Source organism: Cydia amplana, chromosome 6 (assembly GCF_948474715.1).
Source record: "Cydia amplana chromosome 6, ilCydAmpl1.1, whole genome shotgun sequence".
Taxonomy (NCBI): domain Eukaryota; kingdom Metazoa; phylum Arthropoda; class Insecta; order Lepidoptera; family Tortricidae; genus Cydia; species Cydia amplana.
This window is the reverse complement of record NC_086074.1, coordinates 15234115-15257142: the sequence shown is the minus strand read 5'-3', so window position 1 is coordinate 15257142 and position 23028 is coordinate 15234115. Positions and strand designations below refer to the sequence as shown.

General features: G+C 36.8%; 2 protein-coding genes across 4 annotated transcripts in view; one reads left to right on the top strand and one right to left on the bottom strand.

Annotated features, from left to right (window-relative positions):
- Positions 1-2523: 2523 nt before the first annotated feature.
- LOC134648915 (probable nuclear transport factor 2) lies at positions 2524-7735 on the bottom strand. Of its 2 annotated transcripts, none has more exons than XM_063503524.1 (4): positions 7522-7735; positions 6118-6189; positions 4325-4423; positions 2524-2832 (listed from the first exon to the last, which is right to left on the bottom strand). In XM_063503524.1, the coding sequence occupies exons 1-4, from the start codon at positions 7627-7629 to the stop codon at positions 2719-2721; spliced, it is 393 nt and encodes a 130-aa protein (XP_063359594.1). In that variant the 5' UTR covers positions 7630-7735; the 3' UTR covers positions 2524-2718. The 2 variants fall into 2 exon arrangements, with proteins under 2 accessions (XP_063359594.1, XP_063359595.1); XM_063503525.1 differs by having other exon boundaries at positions 7503-7625.
- A 323-nt stretch (positions 7736-8058) lies between these two features.
- Positions 8059-23028, top strand: part of LOC134648944 (U4/U6 small nuclear ribonucleoprotein Prp31) — a 28972-nt gene continuing 14002 nt past the window's right edge. Inside the window, exons 1-9 of one of the 2 annotated variants that reach the window (XM_063503596.1) lie at positions 8059-8294; positions 8808-8943; positions 9272-9476; positions 9753-9895; positions 10347-10531; positions 11665-11805; positions 13162-13311; positions 19109-19294; positions 19538-19579. In XM_063503596.1, coding sequence (XP_063359666.1) covers positions 8094-8294; positions 8808-8943; positions 9272-9476; positions 9753-9895; positions 10347-10531; positions 11665-11805; positions 13162-13311; positions 19109-19294; positions 19538-19579 — 1389 coding nt within the window. In that variant the 5' untranslated portion in view covers positions 8059-8093. Of the gene's footprint in view, positions 8295-8807; positions 8944-9271; positions 9477-9752; positions 9896-10346; positions 10532-11664; positions 11806-13161; positions 13312-19108; positions 19337-19537; positions 19580-23028 lie in introns of both variants that reach the window. The other variant, XM_063503595.1, reaches the window with a different exon arrangement.

Sequence of the window (23028 nt, the reverse complement as noted above, 5' to 3'; positions counted from 1 at the left end):
GTAGGTTTTTTTTAAGTGAAGGAAATTAGTAATCTGATTTGGTTAATGCTCAGTTAGGAATTCTTAATTATTTTGGAGGTTGTGATTAAATTACTTAATTTTTATATCAAAGACATTAGACCGGAGGTGTTTATAACATTTTATCGCTTGATAATTACAAAATTGACAGCTAAAATGTTCCAGTATCGCTATTGATATCTATGAGTATGAGTAAGAAACCGATGTTGTGGTACTGTTTCGTGAAATATATTAAAAATAAAAATAGTGAGTAACTTGCATTTAAAGTTGAGTTGTGATTGTAACTAGAATTTTGCAGTGATGGGAAAATTTAGCCATATTTTATAATATGACGCAAAACTCTGCGTAGAGAGCGCCACTAGTACAGGCGCTCCTATCTGGAGCGCCCGAGGTGCTCAAAGAGGGGCAAAAATAGGCCAAATATGATCACATGATTTCTGGACGACCCCATACTGAAGGCCTACCGCTACCACGAAACACAAAATCGTAATTTCGTTATCTGCCTCTCCATCACTCTTGCATATTCGAGTGATAGAGAAGCAGATAGAGTCAGACCGAGAAAAGTCTGCAGCGATATCCCACGCAGTGCAAGTGTCATTTTAAACGTCAACTTCTATGAATTTATGATGTGTAAATAACACTTGCACTGCGTGGGCTATCAAAATCGCTGCCTTGGAGGATACAACTAAACGGAGTAGCCATTAACAGGCTTTCCCCTCTGTCGAAAATAGGCGGCCAACGGTCATACACAATGTATGGACTGACGTTTATCTGACATGGCTATTTTTACGTTACGCATACATTTGACGTTCCCCTCCCCCGCTAAAATCGGCAGACTGTTTTGTACAGAAAATTACAGACATGGCGTCTCCGTTTGATTATATCCTCCAAGATCGCTGCAGACTTTTCTTGGTCTAACTCTAACGAAATCTGGATTTTTGCGTTTTGCGATAGGCTCTCTGACCTCTCCGTAAACAAACCGCCTTGATACTTCTCAAAAAAACTGTATGTATAAGTATGGAGTACCATGGTGTAGAATATGTACTAGTGCTGCACTCTGGCGGCAGAACATTGCAGTAATATTACTATTCAATTGTCAGATTCCTATAATTTGACGAAACAGTGCGACAAAGAGAGGCTAATGTACAAAAGTGACCTAACCGGTCTTGCCATGTCTAATTTGATCTCTGCTTAGTAGTCTTCGTCACCTAATTGATAGTTCCCTAATGTGTCGTGTTTCCTTTTAGCGGTTTCGGTATATCGGACGGCTTATCAAATTTACAAATGTTAATCTACAAGAAAAACCTGGTTCTTGTCATAATGTATTTTATTCTAAGTCTTATTTAACTGCTAATGCTTGATAAGCAATAATGTTAATACATAACTACATGGAAGGAAATGGAATAAATAAACCTCGAATTTCGCCAAGTCATAATCAATAATAGTTATATTTTTGCAAGTTGTTACTCCTTCAAAATGCAGTATTATAAGGGATCTACATACATATAAAGCGCGATTTTGGTTTGAAGACTCGGGTCGGTTGTGGCGTGCAAGCCTTTGGAGCGTCAACTTTTGCAACCTAGTCATTCACTTAGACAAGTGGGCCTACAGGCCGCGTGTGTTTCGTTAGTAGTGCATGCAAATAACTTGTTAAGTGTTCGTAGTGTCTAAGGATTTAAAGGGAGGTGCGTCTTAAATTCTGAGATTGGTGAAATGTACCTGTTTTCAGTGTTTCTTTTGTTAATTTTTGACTATTTATTACTTAATACATGATTGTCTTAGCATCGACCTTCGTTTCCTTTATGGGCAGTTTCAGGCTAGCGTTTTATAAGCGTCTATAAGCTCGTTTTTGGAAGCGTAACCAAGTATAGCGCGTGTAAGCGCGTAACGCCGAAACGACTAAAACGCACAAAAAAACGCTAATGTGAAACCGCTCTATCTACTCATTTTCAGGTGATGTGCAAAAGAAAGGATGAGAAAATGAAACCTATTAAACGAAACAAAATGTTACAAAATTATAATGTATTTATTATAAAATGTATACACGTAACTGAAAATTACGCCCTTTCGAAGCTTTATTTTACATCTAAGCTGAAAACGACCATTTACTTAGAGGTTCTTAAATTTGAAAATTCACAATTGGGCAATTCATTTACTAGTTACTTACACCTAGATAACCAAAACAAGATGGACTTGCAGCGTGATGACAAATATTGAAAAATGTTGATCGACATTAAAATTGCAAAGTCGCGAGTCAAGCGAAAGGGACATTTGGCGTAATTCATAAAAACACCTTTAAAATTCACGAGACATACTCATTAAATTGGAGCGAATAGTGTCATGAAACTGTTTTTGATTTAAATATTATAGATGGTCAACCAAATCTTGTCAGTAGAAAAAGGTGCGAAATTCAAATTTTCTATGGGACGATATCCCTTCGCGCCTACATTTTTCAAATTGGCCGCCTTTTTCTACTGACAAGATCTGCTTGACCAAGTATATATCATTCGCTTCAATTGAACCAGTTGTCAACACATTCACAATTTAGTGTGCCATACAACGTACAGAACAATATATCTATAGGGTTCAATGGAATCTCTATGGAAGTTTATACATTGGACGCTCAGGATTGAAACGGGTTAGGCTAAAAGTGGATGTGGTAGTCTCTTCACATTGATTCGCGATGGACAGTCTATGATTTTAGGCGACATCGTGGATGCAGAGACGGAAAATGTCATGCTGAACGAAGAATGAGTCTCCAAGTGTTTTTAGTACAAACGTCTGCATGTAGGAGTGTGGTGGGTCGTCGTCACACTGAAAAGAAATAAGAAAATCTTTAGATATACATACAATATTTTGAATACCAAGAAAACCTTAAAGGTACCATGATTAGTGCGTGTGGCACCAAGAACATCTAGAAATGTCAAGGCTTAAGCTACCAAAGTAGCCTTCCCGCTTCCGGCTTCAAGTAAGTAAGGTTTATAATTGACAACATCTGCCAATGAAGTGGGCTTGTGTGTGACATTTTAGGGGAGACATACACAAAAATAATCAAGTCTTTTGAAGTGAACTTCTTTAGCGGCGCTGTGCAATTTTTGAGGTGGGGAAAAAATGTTAAACTCGCGAGAGATGACGTGACCGTAAGACGACACGTGACCGTAAGACGGACACGTGACCTGATCGAAAAACTGTATGTAATGTCATTGAGTTGGTCTTTATTGATTTAAATGCCATCTAGTGAGTTTAGCTCTAACTGGTATTAATATAACTCGAGTACTAACAGTGATGTGCTTAGGGGTTTCAAGTAATGCGACGAAATAACGCTAGATGGCGTTAACCTCAATTATACATAGTGCATTATGCACTAGTCATTGAGTTTTCACTTCTGCCAGCACTCCCCGAGTGCAACCCGTTGTTTATTTCTTTTGTTTTCTCATCTAACTCATCTCAATATTAGCCTTTTTGCATTTGATTGAAGCATGGAAGCAAGCATGTATTACAATCTATTAATTTTGACAACCCTACTTTAAATATAAATCTACAGTACTATTAAATAATCGTTTTTGTAATTTCCATCTAAGAATCCAATTGAATGTGTTATCTCACTTGCTGTTCAATAATTATAAACAAGCTAATAAGGTTAATGTCATTAGCAAAATGTCAATCACCTCTGCAAAGAGATAACATTATGATTATTCTGACGAACCTACTTTTCAGTCTTAACAATAAGACACAAAATGCATTACATTTTCTTACCGCAAAATCAACATTTTATGATTTGGGTTTTGAATGCATTTACATAATAATCCTATATATTGATAAACTGGTAGATGAAATTATTTGTACAGAATGAATGATTTATTTGCAGAAGAATATAGTTTTCAGTTTTCATTTATTTGCACTGCATGCTTATCTGAATATTTGTGTATTTATGAATATATGTATATACGAGACTGCTTAGCATGACTTGCGTTGTAAGAATGCAACTTTCAAGGGTATCGTCTTGGGTCGTCCCATTCGTTTTTCGTCAAGTTCTTAAATTAGTCCTATTCTGCTTTCGTCACCCATTCTACATTCGTCACAATCGTCGGTGGCTTTCAATGTAGAATGCGTGACGAAAGCAGAATAGGACTAATTTAAGAACTTGATGAAAAACGAATGGGACGACCCAAGACGATACCCTTTCAAGAACGATGTCGCGCGCGACAACTCAAGTCATGCTGAGTGGTCAGATGGTTCTAAGATCTGCAAATATAGAGAACAAAATATTCTTCAGTATTTGTTAATATAAAAATATAATGCTTACTTGCAACCTGCCAAGAACATTAATTAGAACACCACCATCAAACATAGGCTGTGAGTCAATTGATGTGATAAACCTGCCGATTTTTTGGAATCCCAAGGCCTGAAAATAAAAAGTAAAATTTATTAAATGTCCCCTAACAAATGTAAGAAGCAGCAAGGAGTAGAAGAACCCTATATTAATATTATCAAAAACATCTATGGCAAGAGCACAGGCCGAATAAAATTGGAATCTAAAGGCGAATCCTTTCCTATAAATAGAGGTGTGAGGCAAGGAGATCCCTTGTCTCCTAAACTGTTTAATGCAGTGCTTGAGAGTATATTCAGAAAATTAGACTGGTTTGATAGTGGCCTCAAAATAGACGGTAAACGACTGAATCATCTGAGATTTGCGGATGATATTATACTACTAGAGGAAGACCCTATGAAACTACAAGGCATGGTACAAACCCTGGCAACCAAAAGCAAGGAAGTGGGCCTTGAATTAAATGCGAGTAAGACAAAAATGATGACTAACACAAAAATCGTCGATATAACAATGGATGGCACCAGTTTCGAATATGTAAGCGAATATGTTTACTTGGGACAAATCATCTCGGTGGAGAATATGATGTCCAAGGAAATAAATAAAAGAATAGCCAGCGGGTGGAAAAAGTATTGGTCACTTAAAGAAATTATGAAGAGCAAAGATTTAAGCGTCAACATCAAAAAGAAAACATTCAACACCTGCGTTCTACCTTGCCTAACGTATGGCTGTGAGACCTGGTCTCTTACCGAAAACCATCGCGAGACACTTGCAAGGTGTCAAAGGGCAATGGAGCGTAGTATGTTAGGGATCAAACTATCAGATAAGATCAGAAACTCAGAAATAAGAAATAAAACAAAGATTACCGACATACTTGCTCGCATTGACCATCTAAAGTGGGGATGGACAGGCCACATGCTACGCTGCCCAATAGAAAAATGGAGCAAACAGATTACTCTATGGTACCCCAGAGGCTGTACTAGAAAGCAAGCACATCCATTCACAAGATGGAAAGACGACATCCGTCTGACTCTGGGGCCATACTGGATGAGGGTTGCTGCAGACAGATCCCAATGGAGACAGTTGGAGGAGGCCTATGCCTTACGGCACACCGAACTAAGAGATATATTATAAAAAATAAAAACATTTGTATATTCAATTGTAACTTGATATCGTTCGGAATAAATGGCTATATTATATTATATTATTATAAAAACAAATGTAAGACCATAGTCAGCTCAAATTACACATTTTTAAACTTTTTAGTCAAAAGACAAAGAAAATACCAACTACTATTGATACAAAAAGTGGGGTCAGTGTATAAAATGTATATATGCAGTCATATTTTTTATTATTTATAACATTGGTAGTATAACCTCTAGAGACCCACCATAAAAAATTAGGTTAGGTAACCCAGGTGTACCCAAGTAGATACAATGGGTGAGTAATGGCTACTAGGTTAAAACTGAACGAAACAAAAGCAACTCTGTTCCATTTAATAATGATTAAAATTTAATCGTATGTATAATTAGTTAGTACTAATCTTCTCTAGTGAGAAGGTGCATTATGTTTTGCAATAACAAAGTAGCAATTGTATTACTGACACAAATTGAGAACTTATTAATAAATACATAAATGGTTGCCATGCAGAGTGCAGCAATATTGTCTAAAGGTTGTAAAATCATATTGTTTGGCAGCTTGCCCAAATATCTTTGACTTAGCTAGAGCTCGTCTATACGTAAATAATCATTACTTTTCTTCTAAACACTTACATTTAATTTTTCCATAATTTTAACAGCACCTTGTAGTTGCACTCCTTCAAATGTCATAAAAGATGATTCTACCTGAAATAAGCAATGATTCAAAATTAGCAAGGATAGAACTATCAACATTTCCTTAGCTGATGAAATTGGTTCATCCATGGCCTGTTCATCTGACCTTAGGAATAATGGGTATAAAATTTTAATTAACAGTAAATTAGTAGTCTTTAAAAGTTAATGTTTTTTGTTACATAAGTTTGTTTACTCTTTCATATCCATAGCCATACTATTTGAAGATATGGTCAAACACTGCTACTTAGATGGGAACCTGGCCAAATCCGTACTTTCCAAATACCATTATTTAAACTGTAAATGTGTGGTGTGTGGGATGGTGCAGATGGACTGCAACTTGTATGGGAACTGCAAGCCAATTGCAATGTCAGTGTGCAGTACAAATTGCAGTCCATCTTAACGGTACTTAGTCAGGAAAATACACATGAAATCGGCACTGTTTCTTAGACAATTATGTTCTATTGTAAGTACCTAGTTCTCCTAAATGGCTCTAACCTGGAAGATGTCCTTAACATCAGAATCAGCCATTTACATAGAGATCATATGGAAACCCAAACTGCCCAGGACCACAACAAGTGCAATAATATGATTTAAGCCCTACAATTGAACAGAGGGTAAGATAATGAATAGGAGAGAGGATACCTTATGACAGTAGGTATAGACTGCAGTAGTTCCTAACCTGGGGGTAATTACCCCTGTGGGGGTAAAACTGGTATTTTGCGGGGGTAATAAGCTGACCTAATATGACAATACAACAAACATACATGTTTTCTTTTTTATTACCATTGGGAGGGGTAAAATCAGGTTCCCTAGTTAGTCATAGGGGTGACCCGACTGAAAAGTTTAGGAACCACAGGTATAGAGGATGGGTAGTTAGTAAATTCAATTGATCAAAAACTTGGTGCTTTCAACTCTGCTACAATATTGTTAATGTTAGTATAACAACTGACAGAGGCTAACATTTTAAAACACTTTTTTACCAGGTAGCAATATGTTGGTGTATAATTTTATTGTAATTGCCAATAACTGCACATTTTAAACATAAATATAAATGATAACCTAGTTGGTGTTGTAGCAGTATAACAAATAAGTTTGCGTTTGAGTACACTAGTATGTATCGGCATTAGCCACTTTCTAATGTTAACTACTTTTACTGCAGATATAGGACATCGCACCGAAAATCGTAATATTGCGTAGATGATTCATCTGTCTTATAAACAAACTATAGATATGACATCAGAACATCCCATAGAGAGGTTATTTGAAATGTTATGTGTGACAGAATGAAGCATTCGTCTCAATGAAATATAATAGCTGCAGCTCACAATGCAAAGAAGCACTCACGTTGTACAAATTTGCCAGATTTGGTCGCTGTGCCGGGTCGTCGAATAGCGCATAATATTGTTGAACAAATCCTTTTCCGATTGCATCGTATTGTGGATTTAGCGCCATTTAGACGATTTTTGGTTTCAAACTCACTGTAACGTCCACAAAATTGCCGAAAATGTAAATTTCAGGCTTTCGGCATGCCCCTTCCACAGAGAGCGAAAAATGGCAACCACCAGACCACCACACTGACGACACTGACCAACCGTTTTCAGTGTTACCAGTACTTACTTTTCGTTCAGAAATTAGAATGACATTATGCCGTGATGGCGGTAAAGGCAATAATCGGATAGCGATTGATGTCGATAAAATATACAATGTAGTACAACACTATACCACCATAGACAAATCTATTGTAAAAAAAAAACTTGACATTACATGACACATTGAATGACGATTTCGTACCGATTTGTGCGTGGTGTTGGTGGTTTTTTGTAGCAATTTGATAAAAGTACACCAATACTATAATTTTCATTCAGAAATAATTATAATTACTTAACCCGGTGCTTTAGCCACAACCATCTCTTACCATGTCTTTAGCGGATGAATTGCTCGCTGATTTGGAAGAAAACGACGATGGGGAACTGGAAGCTGCTATTGAAAACAAAACATCTAAAGATGCCGAACACGAATTCGCCGTACCCCATCCTGTTATTCCTATGGAGGAAGACATTAAAAGTGTCACTATAAGAGAATTAGCGAAATTGAGGCACTCGGACCGCCTTCAGAGGGTATGTTGGATTGCAATGTATTTTACAACCAAATAAATGTTATTCCTTCTTTTTGGCTCTCCTGTGATACTCAAGCCAGTTATTGAATGAGACCGCATACGGCATTTCTAAAGATTTCATTTACCATGCTTAAGATAGGACATTTCTAAGAGATTTCCACAACAAATACGTTATAATCTATCCAATACCTTTAAACGAGCAATTCTTGCATATTTATTTATATATTTATTTATTTATATGTATATATATTTCGGGGATCTCGGGAACGGCTCTAACAATTTCAATGAAATTTGCTATATGGGGGTTTTTGGGGGCGAAAAATCGATCTAGCTAGGTTTGGTCTCTGGGAAAACGCACATTTTCGAGTTTTTGTATGTTTTCCGAGCAAAGCTCGGTCTCCCAGATATTACTCTAGAAATGGGGTTTTAGTTGTTCAGTGGCTGTATTCTCTCCTTTTTTAAAGTATCGCCATAAAAACGGAGAATATTCACCCATCAGCATTTTTTATCACAGGTCATAGCAGAAATTCAGCAGAATGTTGGCAACAATCGTAAAAAGATTGAGGTGACAGGACTCATGGAATCTGACCCCGAATACCAACTGATCGTGGAAGCTAACAACATAGCTGTGGAAATTGATGGGGAAATTGGTAGGTTAATAATAAATTGTTTTATCAATTATTTTTTATAAGGACACAGTTATGCATAATACAACTAATTAGAGCAAGGGGTGAAAAATATTTTTTATTTAATTATACACCCGCTCCAAAAGCGAGCTGATCACAGTACTTGTGTTTCTTTTGCACTTATTAACATTCTAAAATATGTGTTTAGACTTTACAATTGCAATTTCACTGATTGTTACAGTAAATTGAAAAATTAAATTTATTTATCATCTAACATTGTATAACTACAATTATAACTTGTTGTATTAATGCAAAAGTGTCCAGCTTGTAAATAGGCAATCTTATTTTCCAGCTATTATCCACAGATTTGTCCGAGACAAGTACCAGAAACGTTTCCCGGAGCTGGATTCCTTGATTGTGACACCGCTGGAGTATATCCATACTGTGAAAGAACTTGGCAATGACCTGGATAAAGCCAAGAATAATGAAACTCTGCAGAGTTTTTTGACACAAGCCACCATTATGATTGTGTCTGTGACAGCTTCTACTACACAAGGGTATTTATTTATATTGATAATAATATGGAATTGTAAACCTTGTCGGAATGCACGAAAGGATATTGCACGCGTCAGTTCATGTCTTTAGTGGTCAAAGGATTAACACAAGCTTGTAAAAACTTACTAAGACCAGCCTTTTTGACAGCTTTTGTTAGAAAAGGACTTCCACTTGTATTACAAGTTACAAGTCACAAATGAAAGAATAGAAACTGTAAAAATTAAACACGAGAACTTACTATCTACAGATCATTTTTACTAATTGTTTTTTATTTGTAGGAAAATCTTGACAGAAAATGAACTAGCTGAAATTTACGAAGCTTGTGACATGGCCAGTGATTTAAATAATTTCAAATCAAGCATCTACGAGTATGTGGAAAGTAGAATGACGTTTATTGCGCCCAACATAACAGCTATTTTGGGTAAGTTATTTTTTTCTATTATTTATGGGTGACTTAACTTATGCTCTTCTATGACGACTACTGCAAATCATAACTTGGGTTTGTTGATGGCAGTAAGAGTTTATACTTTGCTCGACTAAGAACTTCTAATGAGAGCAAACTGCTTTGGGACAAGTGCAAACACTCTATTTTTCTTTAGCCTGTGCTGCCATTTTACCACCAACCACCAGTATATAATTTTTATTATTACAGCTCTATTCTCCACTTAACAATGTATTTTCAGTTTACAACTTTAACTATATCCTTGTCTTTGTTATTTGGCCCATCTAAGGGTAAAAGCCTCCTCCACTCTTTTCCATCTTTCCCAGACCTTTGCTGTATACATCCAACCAGTTGAAGGTCAGGGAAGGTTAGATTCTATATACTGGTTGGATAACCAGTATATAGAATCTGATTTAATTATATTTTTCAGGTGCATCGACAGCTGCAAAGATCCTCGGTGTGGCGGGTGGTCTGTCCAAGTTATCCAAAATGCCAGCCTGCAATGTACTGCCCCTAGGTCAGCAGAGGAAGACTTTATCTGGGTTCTCACAGGCTGCATCTCTGCCTCACACTGGTTTCATCTATTTCTCACAGATTGTTCAGGACACTACCCCTGTAAGTTTAGTTTAGTTTCAAGTTGTCTAGGTCTTATTGGATTAAAATAACTTATTGGAATAAAAAGAATAAGGACCCAGTTGCCTATTAAAAAACACAAACTAGATAGATCTCCTTGGTTTTAAAATCTAATCTAATATCCCTCTCAATATGTATAAGACAAGCCCCGAGCAAGTTGGCTTTCAAGCGGTTGCTACATAAGTATCTGCTGAAACAAGAGTTCGAGTAGCGTTCATCATTATATTATATATTATGAGTATGTATGAAATATGTAGTAGTATATTAATTATATATATTCTAGTGTTTTTATTTGTGAAATAGAAATAGAAATAGAAATTTATTTGCTAGAAATGTGGTAGGTACAGAAATTAGGTAGTAACATGCAATTTAGCGAGTTCAGCACATTTCGCCAATAATCTAGGCATGCAAATTATGTTTTGTTTTAACCTATATTGTACTATACATTATTTACAAACTATTTACATAATATCATAAACTCACCATCGCATTACAGTGGCAAATATCGCATTATAGTGTGTATTCTACATGTAGTTTATCATAATTATTAATTGTTTAGTTGTTTACTAAGTTCTAATAAGTAAATTCCTTTTTTCTCCTTGCATCAATTTTACATGTCTCTGTTTGGCCCGATGGTTGACTGGTAGAGAATGCCATTAGGCATTAAGTCCGCCATTTGTACAGTATTTTTGTGTATTGTGCAATAAAGTTTAAATAAATTAATAATATTACCAAATATATATCGTCATGCATAATAATAATCACCAGTCTTTGTATAGTCCCTCCGTTGGACACAAGCCTTCTCTTTGTTCTGCAGACCCAATTAATTTCTTCGCAAATCGCAGACTTATTGTACTCGCGCGATTTTATTATTTGCTAAAGAGCAACTAGTAAATAACCTCGATATCCAGTTTGAAAGCCGCACCTTACTGCTCGGCTACAAGTCAGATTAGAATTATACATGATCATCATCATCTACTCAAACGTTAACTGGAAGAGATCCCTCAAAGGGATAAGTTCGTCTTTGTACTTCTTACAATTTTTTTTGTTATTTTTAATATGTCTTTTTGTACAATAAAGAGTTTACTATTACTACATGATTGACATAATTTTAGGAACTGCGTTACAAGGCGGCTAAGCTAGTGTCCACGAAGCTGATATTGGCGGCGCGTGTCGATGCCTGCCACGAGAGTACAGACGGACACATCGGTCGGCAGCTTAGGGAAGGCATTGAGAAGAAACTGGACAAATTACAGGTATGAACCCCACCCCCCCGCCCCCCCCCGCCCCCCCCCCTTTATCTCCGAAACTATTGGGTCTAACATTTTGAAAAATACACAAAATAGTTCTTTACTATAGATGACAGGAAAACCAATAGAAATGTGCAGTCAAGCGTCAGTCGGACTTCATGTACGGAACCCTTGGAACGCGAGTCCGACCCGCACTTGACCGGTTTTTACTCTTCGTGGTATTATCATTTTTAGGGTTCCGTACCCAAAGGGTAAAAACGGGACCCTATTACTAAGACTCCGCTGTCCGTCCGTCCGTCCGTCCGTCCGTCCGTCCGTCCGTCCGTCCGTCTGTCACCAGGCTGTATCTCACGAACCGTGATAGTTAGACAGTTGAAATTTTCACAGATGATGTATTTCTGTTGCCGCTATAACAACAAATACTAAAAACAGAATAAAATAAAGATTTAAGTGGGGCTCCCATACAACAAACGTGATTTTTGACCGAAGTTAAGCAACGTCGGGCGGGGTCAGTACTTGGATGGGTGACCTTTTTGCTTGTTTTTTTGTTGATGGTGCGGAACCCTCCGTGCGCGAGTCCGACTCGCACTCTGTTTTTTTTTTGTTATTCATCCTACTTGAAAACAATTATTAACATACACCAAGGGATACTAATAAACATAAAGTAGTGCGCAATGTTGTAGCAACAAATTTAACAGCTAAGGTAGATGGCACTTTTCGGCCCCGTACATTATAGGTACGAAATATGTCAAGCGCAAATGTTTGTCAATCCTGTAAAATGTATGGCGCCGTACACCGCCATCTGATTCAGATACTAAATTTAGCTAGTGAAGGTACTATTTTGCACTAGGTACTTCACGCGTCCTCGTAATCGCTTATTTATGCTTAAACTAATATACATGTAGCTTTCAAATCTTTCCTTTATTGTGAGTTATAGGTACCTACATCAAACTTACGTATTGTAGACCGTGCGCGGTGAAAAAACATCACTGAAAAAATCCCTCTAGATAAAACCGAAACATATCATATCAATATTTGTTGGAAAAAAATTACTATAGTGTTGATCAGTTTTAAGTAAATATTATTATTCAATGTTAAATTATGGACAAATTTTATTGGTTTTTGACATATTGTAATTTTATCGTTCTATGTATTTTAATTACTTTTAAAAATAGGCTCAATTATGTATTATGACTATAGGTATTATTGTAAAATTGTAAATGAATATTTGTAAATTGTAAATAGGCATGATTTATTTAGATAATAATGTAACATTCAGACACAATTGTATTATTGTTTATGAATAAATGAAAAAAAAAAAATATGCGAGTCTAACCTTTTCTTTTTAACTTTTTCACACAGGAACCACCTCCAGTAAAGTTCCTGAAGCCTCTACCCAAGCCTATCGAGCAGAGCAGAAAGAAGCGCGGCGGCAAACGAGTTCGAAAAATGAAGGAACGCTACGCCATGACCGAGTTCCGCAAAAACGCCAACCGACTCAACTTCGCTGACGTGAGTGTAATGTATACAGGGGTTGAAAGGTGCTTATTGCTACACAGGGCGCTTAATTTAAGGCTAATTTAGACGGTGCGAGAACTCGCATGCGAGTTTCATTACATTGCATCATTTGATCGGTCGGCTGAATTGATGTAACCTCAATGGTCCGCAATGTAAGTAAAATCGTATACAAGTTCGCGCGCCGTCTAAATGAGCCCTTAGGGTCCAACTTCTGTAGCCTGTGGTATACAGGGTGTTTGGTACACCGTTTGCCAAATTAAAACGGCAGACAGGTTGAGTCATTTGCTATCTTATCATGCCTAGAAAAAAAAATGCGCACGTTTTTTTTTCAGCTCTATGCCAGGTTTTCAAATTGTTACTTGCGCAGTAGTAAAAAAAATCATGGCCAATTTTTTAAAATAATGTATTTTTTGTCGAACCATGTCAGCACTAATTGTTTTGGTTTACGACTTAAGATTTCTAATTCTAACAATGTTTACAGTCGGAAATTACTTTTTAATTCGTTGCGCACTAATTAAGTACACAGTTTAAGAGCTATCCAGGACGGAAAGCAACAATAAACGAACAGGAAACAACCTCATAATTTAAACTAAATATGAGCATTAATAATTTAATATTAATTAAATGCATCTACTTTTATTAATTTGGCCTGACGTCTCGAACGCTTGCCTGCTTGCGACTAAGGACGTAATGTTACGTTCAAAATTTCATTCCAAATAATAAAAAGCGGCCAAGTGCGAGTCGGACTCGCGCACGGAGGGTTCCGCACCATCAACAAAAAATAGAGCAAAAAAGTCGTGTTTGTTGTATGGGAGCCCCCCTTAAATATTTATTTTATTTTTAGTATTTGTTGTTATAGCGGCAACAGAGATACATCATTTGTGAAAATTTCAACTGTCATCGCGGTTCATGAGATACAGCCTGGTGACAGACGGACGGACGGACGGACGGACAGACAGCGAAGTCTTAGTAATAGGGTCCCGTTTTTACCCTTTGGGTACGGAACCCTAAAAATGAGGGCACCCGTTCCCGATTCAGTTTAAATTATGAGTGAAAATTGTTTTAAATTAATAGGAGAAACTACCCAACAGTTACCAGCTTAAATAAATTCACTCATAAATGTATCGCACTTAATTGTGATTACTGTGCGAGATCAATTATAAACCGAAGTCCGTATAATGAAAATTCCATGATTGCTGGAGAAAGCTATTTGAAAATTGGAACCAATTACAATGGCTCTCTTGTCATGTTCTGAGAAAATAGAGGTTTCTTAGCAAAAAGCGGACTAGCTGTTCGTTAATTGTTTTGGTAAATGTGATTTCATCGACTTCACTATTTACATTAAAAGATGCTCGGTTCACTCTGTGAATAATAAGTAACCATAATCTGCACGTACTTTAATAGTTAAATTGAACCACAAATTTCTTCAAAATTCGACCCAAGAAAAATTCTAAATTGCATACAATCCGGTCGGCGAAAATCAAGCGGAGGACTGATTGTGGCCCTTGGGTCACAAAGTTAGGAGACTGACCCACACTATGTTGATGCATAAATTTGCCGTGATTTTGCTGGAGAGGCTGAAAATATAAGGCAATAATAGCTTCATGAGACAGAGTCAAAGTTATAAAAATATCTATTAAAATTTTCTTTTGTTACCACGATTGTTTTTCGATAATTACAAAAAAAATCTATCATCAATCATAAAAATAAAATTGGTATGACTATTATAACTTTCCCCGCTATCCCCCTTCAAACGATTTCTTAAATCAATTAAGCTCTTTAACGAACGAACTATCATATATACTAATTACTTTTCCACCCATGTAAAATGTAAGCCCTCGCAATACAGTCAGCAGCAATAGTTACTAAGCGGCGAGGTGTTCAAAATTATCTTGACCCACTATTATTCTCTTAACAATAAAGTCGCTTCAAGATCATTTTGAACACATCGCCCGCTTGGCAACTTCTGCTGCTGACTGTACATCAAAGCTGTACATCCGCGTTGAACGTCAAACTAACCAAACATCGCTTTCCTCACGATCTTCTCATAACTAATTCCTAATTACCCTTAATTAGTAACCGATAAGCCAAACGATTAATCAGATTAGCATCTAACGTATTCCCAATTCGCAGAATCCTAAATGTGACGGCACGCTCGGCGAGCCGTGGGTGAATTTCAAGTAGACTAGACTGCATGTGGATCGTTTTTAGGGTTCCGTAGCCAAATGGCAAAAACACGGAACCCTTATGGATTCGTCATGTCTGTCTGTCCGTCTGTCTGTCCGTCCGTATGTCACAGCCACTTTTTTCCGAAACTATAAGAACTATACTGTTGAAACTTAGTAAGCAGATGTATTCTGTGAACCGCAATAAGATTTTCACACAAAAATAGAAAAAAAACAATAAATTTTGGGGGTTCCCCATACTTACAACTGAAACTCAAAAATTTTTTTTTATCAAACCCATACGTGTGAGGTATCTATGGATAGGTCTTCAAAAATGATATTGAGGTTTCTAATATAATTTTTTTCTCAACTGAATAGTTTGCGCGAGAGAGACTTCCAAAGTGGTAAAGTGGTAAAATGTGTGTCCCCCCCCCCCCCTGTAACTTCTAAAATAAGAGAATGATAAAACTAAAAAAAATATATGATGTACATTACCATGTAAACTTCCACCGAAAATTGGTTTGAACGAGATCTAGTAAGTAGTTTTTTTTTAATACGTCATAAATCCCCTAAATACGGAACCCTTCATGGGCGAGTCCGACACGCACTTGGCCGCTTTTTTCGCAAGTCAAATAGACCGGAACGCGACCCGCGGACGTCCGTGCCTGTGCGGTAGATACACACTGTTGTTGCCATTGTCAAACGCTTACTTTTGACTGAAATAACTTCTTGCCTCGGTTAAACGGTAGACTTATAAAGAAATGGTGGGATAGTGGATCTCTATTGTACGTAAACTTGTTAAATCGTCAGGTGACAACCAAAACTCACTAATTGCAAAAAAATATGTAAACAAAAATCAACTTTGTTTTATTACCTATGGCAATAATAATATTGGTATGCTGTTTTTATTTTGGCTCTAAACTTATGGGAGTGAATTTTTGTTATCACCTGACGAACATACAGGATTAAATATTCATAGGCAAACTATCAAGTACCTAAAACGTTAGAAGCTTTTGGAGAGAATAGAGCAAGAAAACGTAACTAATCTCAAAAATTTCATTACTTTTTAGCGTAATTTATATTTAAGTTTAATTTTTTTTATATAGTTCTGCTAAATTATTTGACAGCTTTCTCGACAGTGTGTTCCATTCGCAATAAATCTACCAAGCACAATCCTCTAGCATAATTGCACATCGTAACTCATTACAATTATATCAAACACTAACGATGGCTCATTTCATTTGAATCGAATGCTTTACAGGCATGTTATGATATGTTATACTAACTATACGATGAACAGTTAACGAGAGATCATTTCTACCAATTTGTTACACGCAATGTTCTTCCGCAGTCGACATGGTGTAGAACCATTTCTAGAATGCATTTTTCGTGATGGTAATTATGGGACTATGGGTGAATAACCTTCGTATAGTATAACAAAAACTTTTAGGTGACAACAAGCGTTTTTGTACAAAATATACAATTTAAAAGTTGTTTTTTGACGATATTCTTCCGTTATCAGACCCGAGTAAAAAGTACCTACTTAGATTTACTGTTTTGAAATACGTAATTTTTTGGCAGTCGCTTTTATAAAGCCTACTGCTTGCACCAATTATTATTGAACTAGGTGGTATATAGAATTAAGCCTTTTATAAAACGCCTAAAACTTACCACTTATATGAAGATGAGGAAAAAATATGTTTGTGTTTTCGCAACCAGATTTTGTACTTTTAAATTCGCGAAACATTGATATATACATTTTTCTGTACGCCATCCAAAACAAAGTTACGTAGGTATATTGCGTTTACTGATATAGCGATAATTCTTGCAGTCCCTTTATCTATTACGGTATTACTTCACTTAAGTACTTAACCATGTTGTTATGCATGACGGACCGTGCAATCTCTTTATTTGGACACAAGAACATGGTTTTGATTTAAACGATACTCATCGTTATGTAAGCGTCATCCCATATATAGTTATTCTTTTGTTTATACGGTAGTTGATCGTGCGTGCCAAAGTTTTTTATAACTCTTTCATCGCGCGAAATTGATTAATAACTTCTCTTTTCCATGATGTTCTTTAGGTTCAAAATCGGATGAGTTATTGTTCCAGAAGCACTAGACGTTTACTGTCGTAGCGTAACGATTTATAGCAGTTAATTGAGGGGAGAAATAGCTTAATAGTTGTTCGTAGTTATCGATTCGTTTCTTTAACACAGATGTTGTGATGAGATTGAGAACGTAGAAAACTGGGTCGATTGAGAGAAAAGAAGCGGAAAATATCGCGTGGTCCTCAAAATAAATACTCACATGAGAATGTTATCGAAAGTGTTTTTTTTTATATATCGCTTGAAATATCTCTTACATTTTACATTACAATAAAGACATCGACACACTAAGCACTACATCCTCTAATGATAACTATTGAATATCGACTCCATTAAATCGTTGTTCATCTGATTGTGACCTTACTGCATTTGGTATCCGAGAACCATTCATAATCACGACTATAACTAAGTATAAGGTCAACTATAATTAAAAAGCGGCCAAGTGCGAGTCGGACTCGCCCATGAAGGGTTCCGTATTTAGGGGATTTATGACGTATTAAAAAAACTACTTACTAGATCTCGTTCAAACCAATTTTCGGTGGAAGTTTGCATGGTAATGTACAGCATATTTTTTTTAGTTTTATCATTCTCTTATTTTAGAAGTTACAGGGGGGGGGGGCACAAATTTTACCACTTTGTAAGTGTCTCTCGCGCAAACTATTCAGTTTTGAAAAAAATGATATTAGAAACCTAAATATCATTTTTGAAGACCTATCCATAGATACCCCACACATATGGGTTTGATGAAAAAAAAATTATTGAGTTTCAGTTCTAAGTATGGGAAATCCCAAAATTTATCGTTTTTTTTCTATTTTTGTAAGAAAATCTTAATGCGGTTCACAGAATACATCTACTTACCAAGTTTCAACAGTATAGTTCTTATAGTTTCGGAAAAAAGTGGCTGTGACATACGGACGGACAGATAGACAGACAGACATGACGAATCCATAAGGGTTCCGTTTTTTGCCATTTGGCCACGGAACCCTAAAAATGGCATATTATTTCATTAATACCCACGCCACCACCGCCGCCGGAGCCACGCCATTTTGTCGACTAAATAACTAGTGTTTAGTTTTAAGTTTATAAAATACATATGTATGTTAGTCTGTAAGGTATTTGTAATATGGGCCTTGTTGCCTGATTTAAATTTCAAATAAATAAATATATAAATTAATTGGCTGATTATGCATGAAATATTCTAATTTAAGTTTTTTACAATTTACAAAAAGTAACTGTATTCAAACCTTTCATAATTACATTGTACCTACGGTAAATCGTATTATTTAAAAAAGTACGAGTAATTGCCTCTACCTGTAAGTGGATTGTATAAACTTTAAATTCTAACCATAATCCATTTATTGCCAAAGACGGTCACAGACCCACACAGTTACGGTGTATTCTACCTAATATAAATCTTCATACATTCCAATTAGGTTAATGATGGCGCGTATGGTGTTAAAAGGGGTAATAAAAAAGTATTCACTTGTTTTCACAACTAAACATCTTTCTTTCGTAGATCGAAGACGATGCCTACCAAGAAGACTTAGGCTACACGCGCGGCACAATCGGCAAGTCCAGCACCGGCCGAGTCCGTCTTCCTCAAGTAGACGAGAAGACCAAAGTGCGGATCAGCAAGACGCTGCAAAGGAATCTGCAGAAACAGAACCAGCAGTATGGAGGAGCGACGAGTATTAGAAGACAGGTGTCCGGTACTGCGTCGTCGGTCGCGTTCACACCTTTGCAGGTTAGTTTAAACTGCTGAATTAGGGTTAATGTAGGTAGATCGTCTTGAGAGGCAAAACGGAGATCTGTTAAGGGACCATCGGCAAGTTCTCATCTTCAATAAGTAGACGAGAAGACCAAAGTGCGGATCAGCAAGACGCTGCAAAGGAATCTGTAGAAACAGAACCAGCAGTATGGAGGAGCGACGGGTATCAGAAGACAGGTGTCGGGTACTGCGTCGTCGGTCGCGTTCACACCTTTGCAGGTTAGTGTCATCATGTAGATGTAGGTTTGTGTGAGTTAGCCTATACAGATACACATACAAGTATGTGGTGACGTCATAATCAGAAGTCAAGTCAAGCGTCCATTCAGGCGAAAAACAAAAAGAAAGTTGAGTATGGAGGTTGCCAACTTACTGCTCTCAAATCAGAGATGACAGGAGACAGCCATAAACGTGAACCACGGCATTCGTTAATTAGTCTCTTTGCCTCTCATTCGCTCTTGCATATTCGAGCGAAAGAGAGGCAAATAGACGTAATTTATATTTTCTATGTTCGCGGTAAGCCCTCGGGTATCATAAGTCATATCTAGTACGACCACCATTCGTTTGATATATTCATTCGATAGACCTAGTAGAAACTCCGTACGTTCCCAGCCTTTCCCAATTGCAAAAAAAAGCGGCCAAGTGCGAGTCGGACTCGCCCATGAAGGGTTCCGTATTTAGGGGATTTTGACGTATTAAAAAAAAACTACTTACTAGATTTCGTTCAAACCAATTTTTGGTGGAAGTTTGCATGGTAATGTACATCATATATTTTTTTTAGTTTTATCATTCTCTTATTTTAGAAGTTACAGGGGGGGGGGGGGGGGGACACACATTTTACCACTTTGGAAGCGTCTCTCGCGCCAACTATTCAGTTTAGAAAAAAATGATATTAGAAACCTCAATATCATTTTTGAAGACCTATCCATAGATACCCCACACGTATGGGTTTGATGAAAAAAATTTTTTTTTGAGTTTCAGCTGTAAGTATGGGGTACCCCCAAAATTTATTGTTTTTTTTTTCTATTTTTGTATGAGAATCTTAATGCGGTACAGAATACATCTACTTACCAAGTTTCAACAGTATAGTTCTTATAGTTTCGGAAAAAAGTGGCTGTGACGTACGGATGGACAGACAGACGGACAGACAGACAGACAGACATGGCGAATCCATAAGGGTTCTGTTTTTTGCCATTTGGCTACGGAACCCTAAAAACGACTATAAAATTTAACGATGCCATATATCGCCATGTCGGCCATTATCTTAGTGGATCGGAAAGTGTCATCGGAGCGCTCTGTTTAATGGGACTGATGGATGCATTACCATCAATAAAGCTTTAATTGGCGCGTTTAGAGTGCCCTTTTCTTACATATATATTATTCTTGGCTATTTGTGTTAAGAGTCACGCGAACCTTGAAGTTACGCTTTCATTTTAAAACGACATGCTGTAACATATTTGGCGTCTCGGGGCCCGATTCGGATTTTGTAATAGACATCTATTAGATATCTTTTCGACATCGCCAAGATACGATAACGATATGTTTAAGATCTATCCTGTCAAATTTGACATTTCCGCGATTCTGGAGATACTCTAGAACGATTTCCACAAGATATTACTTAGAGATCTAATTCACGTCTAATAGATATCTAGCACGATCTATCGCAAAAGCATGTAAAAAAGAGTACTAGTTGAAATCTAAACTATAACGTATCTAGAATGGATCTAGTACGTGTCGTCTCTTGTGAATATCTTGAAGTTCGAATACGGCAGTCGGAAATCGCACACCTACGGATTTTGCTTTCAAGCGAATTAATAGCTCTTATCAAATTCATTAGGTATGCCTAATGATAGGTGTTCATATCATTTTAAAGCACGATGAATACGCTTTAAAACATGCATAGACCATTTTAGCAAAAAAAAAAACACGAAATAATGGCGTCCCTGAAAAACATCTAGACTACGCGTTGTAAGGTAGTTGCGTTATTCATATTCATATATGTATATTCATATTCAATCATTTATTTGCACAAAAAAACATATACGAATGCATGCAAATACAATTTTTAAAATCACATAAAATCTTACAATTTACCTCTTTGGAATCGTTCTCGATTCTTTACTACGTTGGTTATTTATAATATACACTGTGTGAAGATCTCAGAATAAGACCCTGAAACCATATTGTCTATGCACTCTTGATTAACGATCCTATCATCTATGTTTTCATCAAAGCTTATTGTAATGTTTCGTTGATCAAATCTTAATTAATACGATCGCTTCAGAGATAATTGTGACCAATTGTTGCTCTGAACGCGTGTGAAGACCTTGGAAATGGAAAACGACTAACGTAAGTTTATGCAAATTTCATAACAGATGCATTGCGGAACAAATGCTCCAGATACCAAGGTTCAGTTGTAAAATGTGACAAACGAAATCCTATACTCGCCTGTAGACAATCTAAAATTCGAACTCGCTTGGTAATTACATAAATGTGGGTTAGGTATCCTCATAGACTATCCTTATGTAGATTATGCATTATCTTTATTATGAATCATACATGAACAGTTGAGATCACCATTGGTAGTCCTACATGTATGGAGTCGTACATATCGTGCCTCCGAAGAATCATTGTCCTATGTTTCAGAAATACCATCATTCAAATGAAATTACACATAAGTATCGGAGAGAAATGCGTCGGAAAATTTATGCGTTAATCGCTACATAGTATAAAACAAAGTCGCTTCCCTGTCTGTCTGTCTGTCAATGGATTTTGATGCGGTTTTTTTAATAGATAGAATGATTCAAGAGGAAGGTTGATGTATAATTTGTTAACCCGTGCAAAGCCGGGGCGGGTCGCTAGTAAAATATAAATAAATAAACTATTCATAAACGCTAAAGACATACACAAAAAAAAACTATTCAAAAAAGCAAAACGTAGGAAGGAGAGAGTGCCAAATGGTCTTAGTCTTATCCAGAGATGTACAAAATGGTTTTAAAAAAGCATTTAAATACAAAATGCAAAATACTTTTCAGATTTACTATTTCAAATGCAAAATACCAAATAGTTTTGCGTTTTGTATTTCAAATGCTAAATGCAAAATAGGTATTTTCAAAATGCTTTTTCAAAATAAAATGCCTTTTGACCAAATCTCAGATATTTTTGTTTATTTTAGGTATTTATCATGAGAATAGCCATAGAATAGATAATGTTTGTCATTTTCGTTTCACATTGACACTAGTCAGACATAATAGTCGGTTTAGACTCTCGTGGCTCGCAAGCTCGTCGAGCTAATATAATTTAAACACTAACGGCACGGCATAAGGTTTATAACCGAATGACAAGCCGAATGCGAGTGTGTCGAGGCGAGCCACGAGACGCGCCGCGAGCCGAGCCGCGAGCCGCGAGTCCACCGCGAGTCTAAACGGCTATAAGGCGCGCACTCTGACCAAAGAAAAAATAATCTTTAATAGAAAAAAACCGACTTCTCTAACTACTAGCCTAACCCACTTAACGGTGCTTATACTTTATTTGGTAATATGTATACATTTTATGGTAATCATAGTGGTTGATTTAGTTTAGGTATCATAGTGGTTTTCCGGGTCAAGGTCCGGGTCTGGGTCCGAGTCCGAGTCCGAGTACGGGCCCGAGTCCGGAGTCCGGGGCCCAAT

Excerpts from the sequence above, each read along its gene's own strand:
- LOC134648915 (XM_063503524.1), bottom strand. The coding sequence starts at position 7,629 with ATGGCGCTAAATCCACAATACGATGCAATCGGAAAAGGATTTGTTCAA. Across the intron at positions 6,190-7,521 it reads ATCTGGCAAATTTGTACAAC|GTAGAATCATCTTTTATGAC; the intron begins GTGAGTGCTTCT and ends TGCTTATTTCAG. Across the intron at positions 2,833-4,324 it reads ATGTTCTTGGCAGGTTGCAA|TGTGACGACGACCCACCACA; the intron begins GTAAGCATTATA and ends ATTTCTTTTCAG.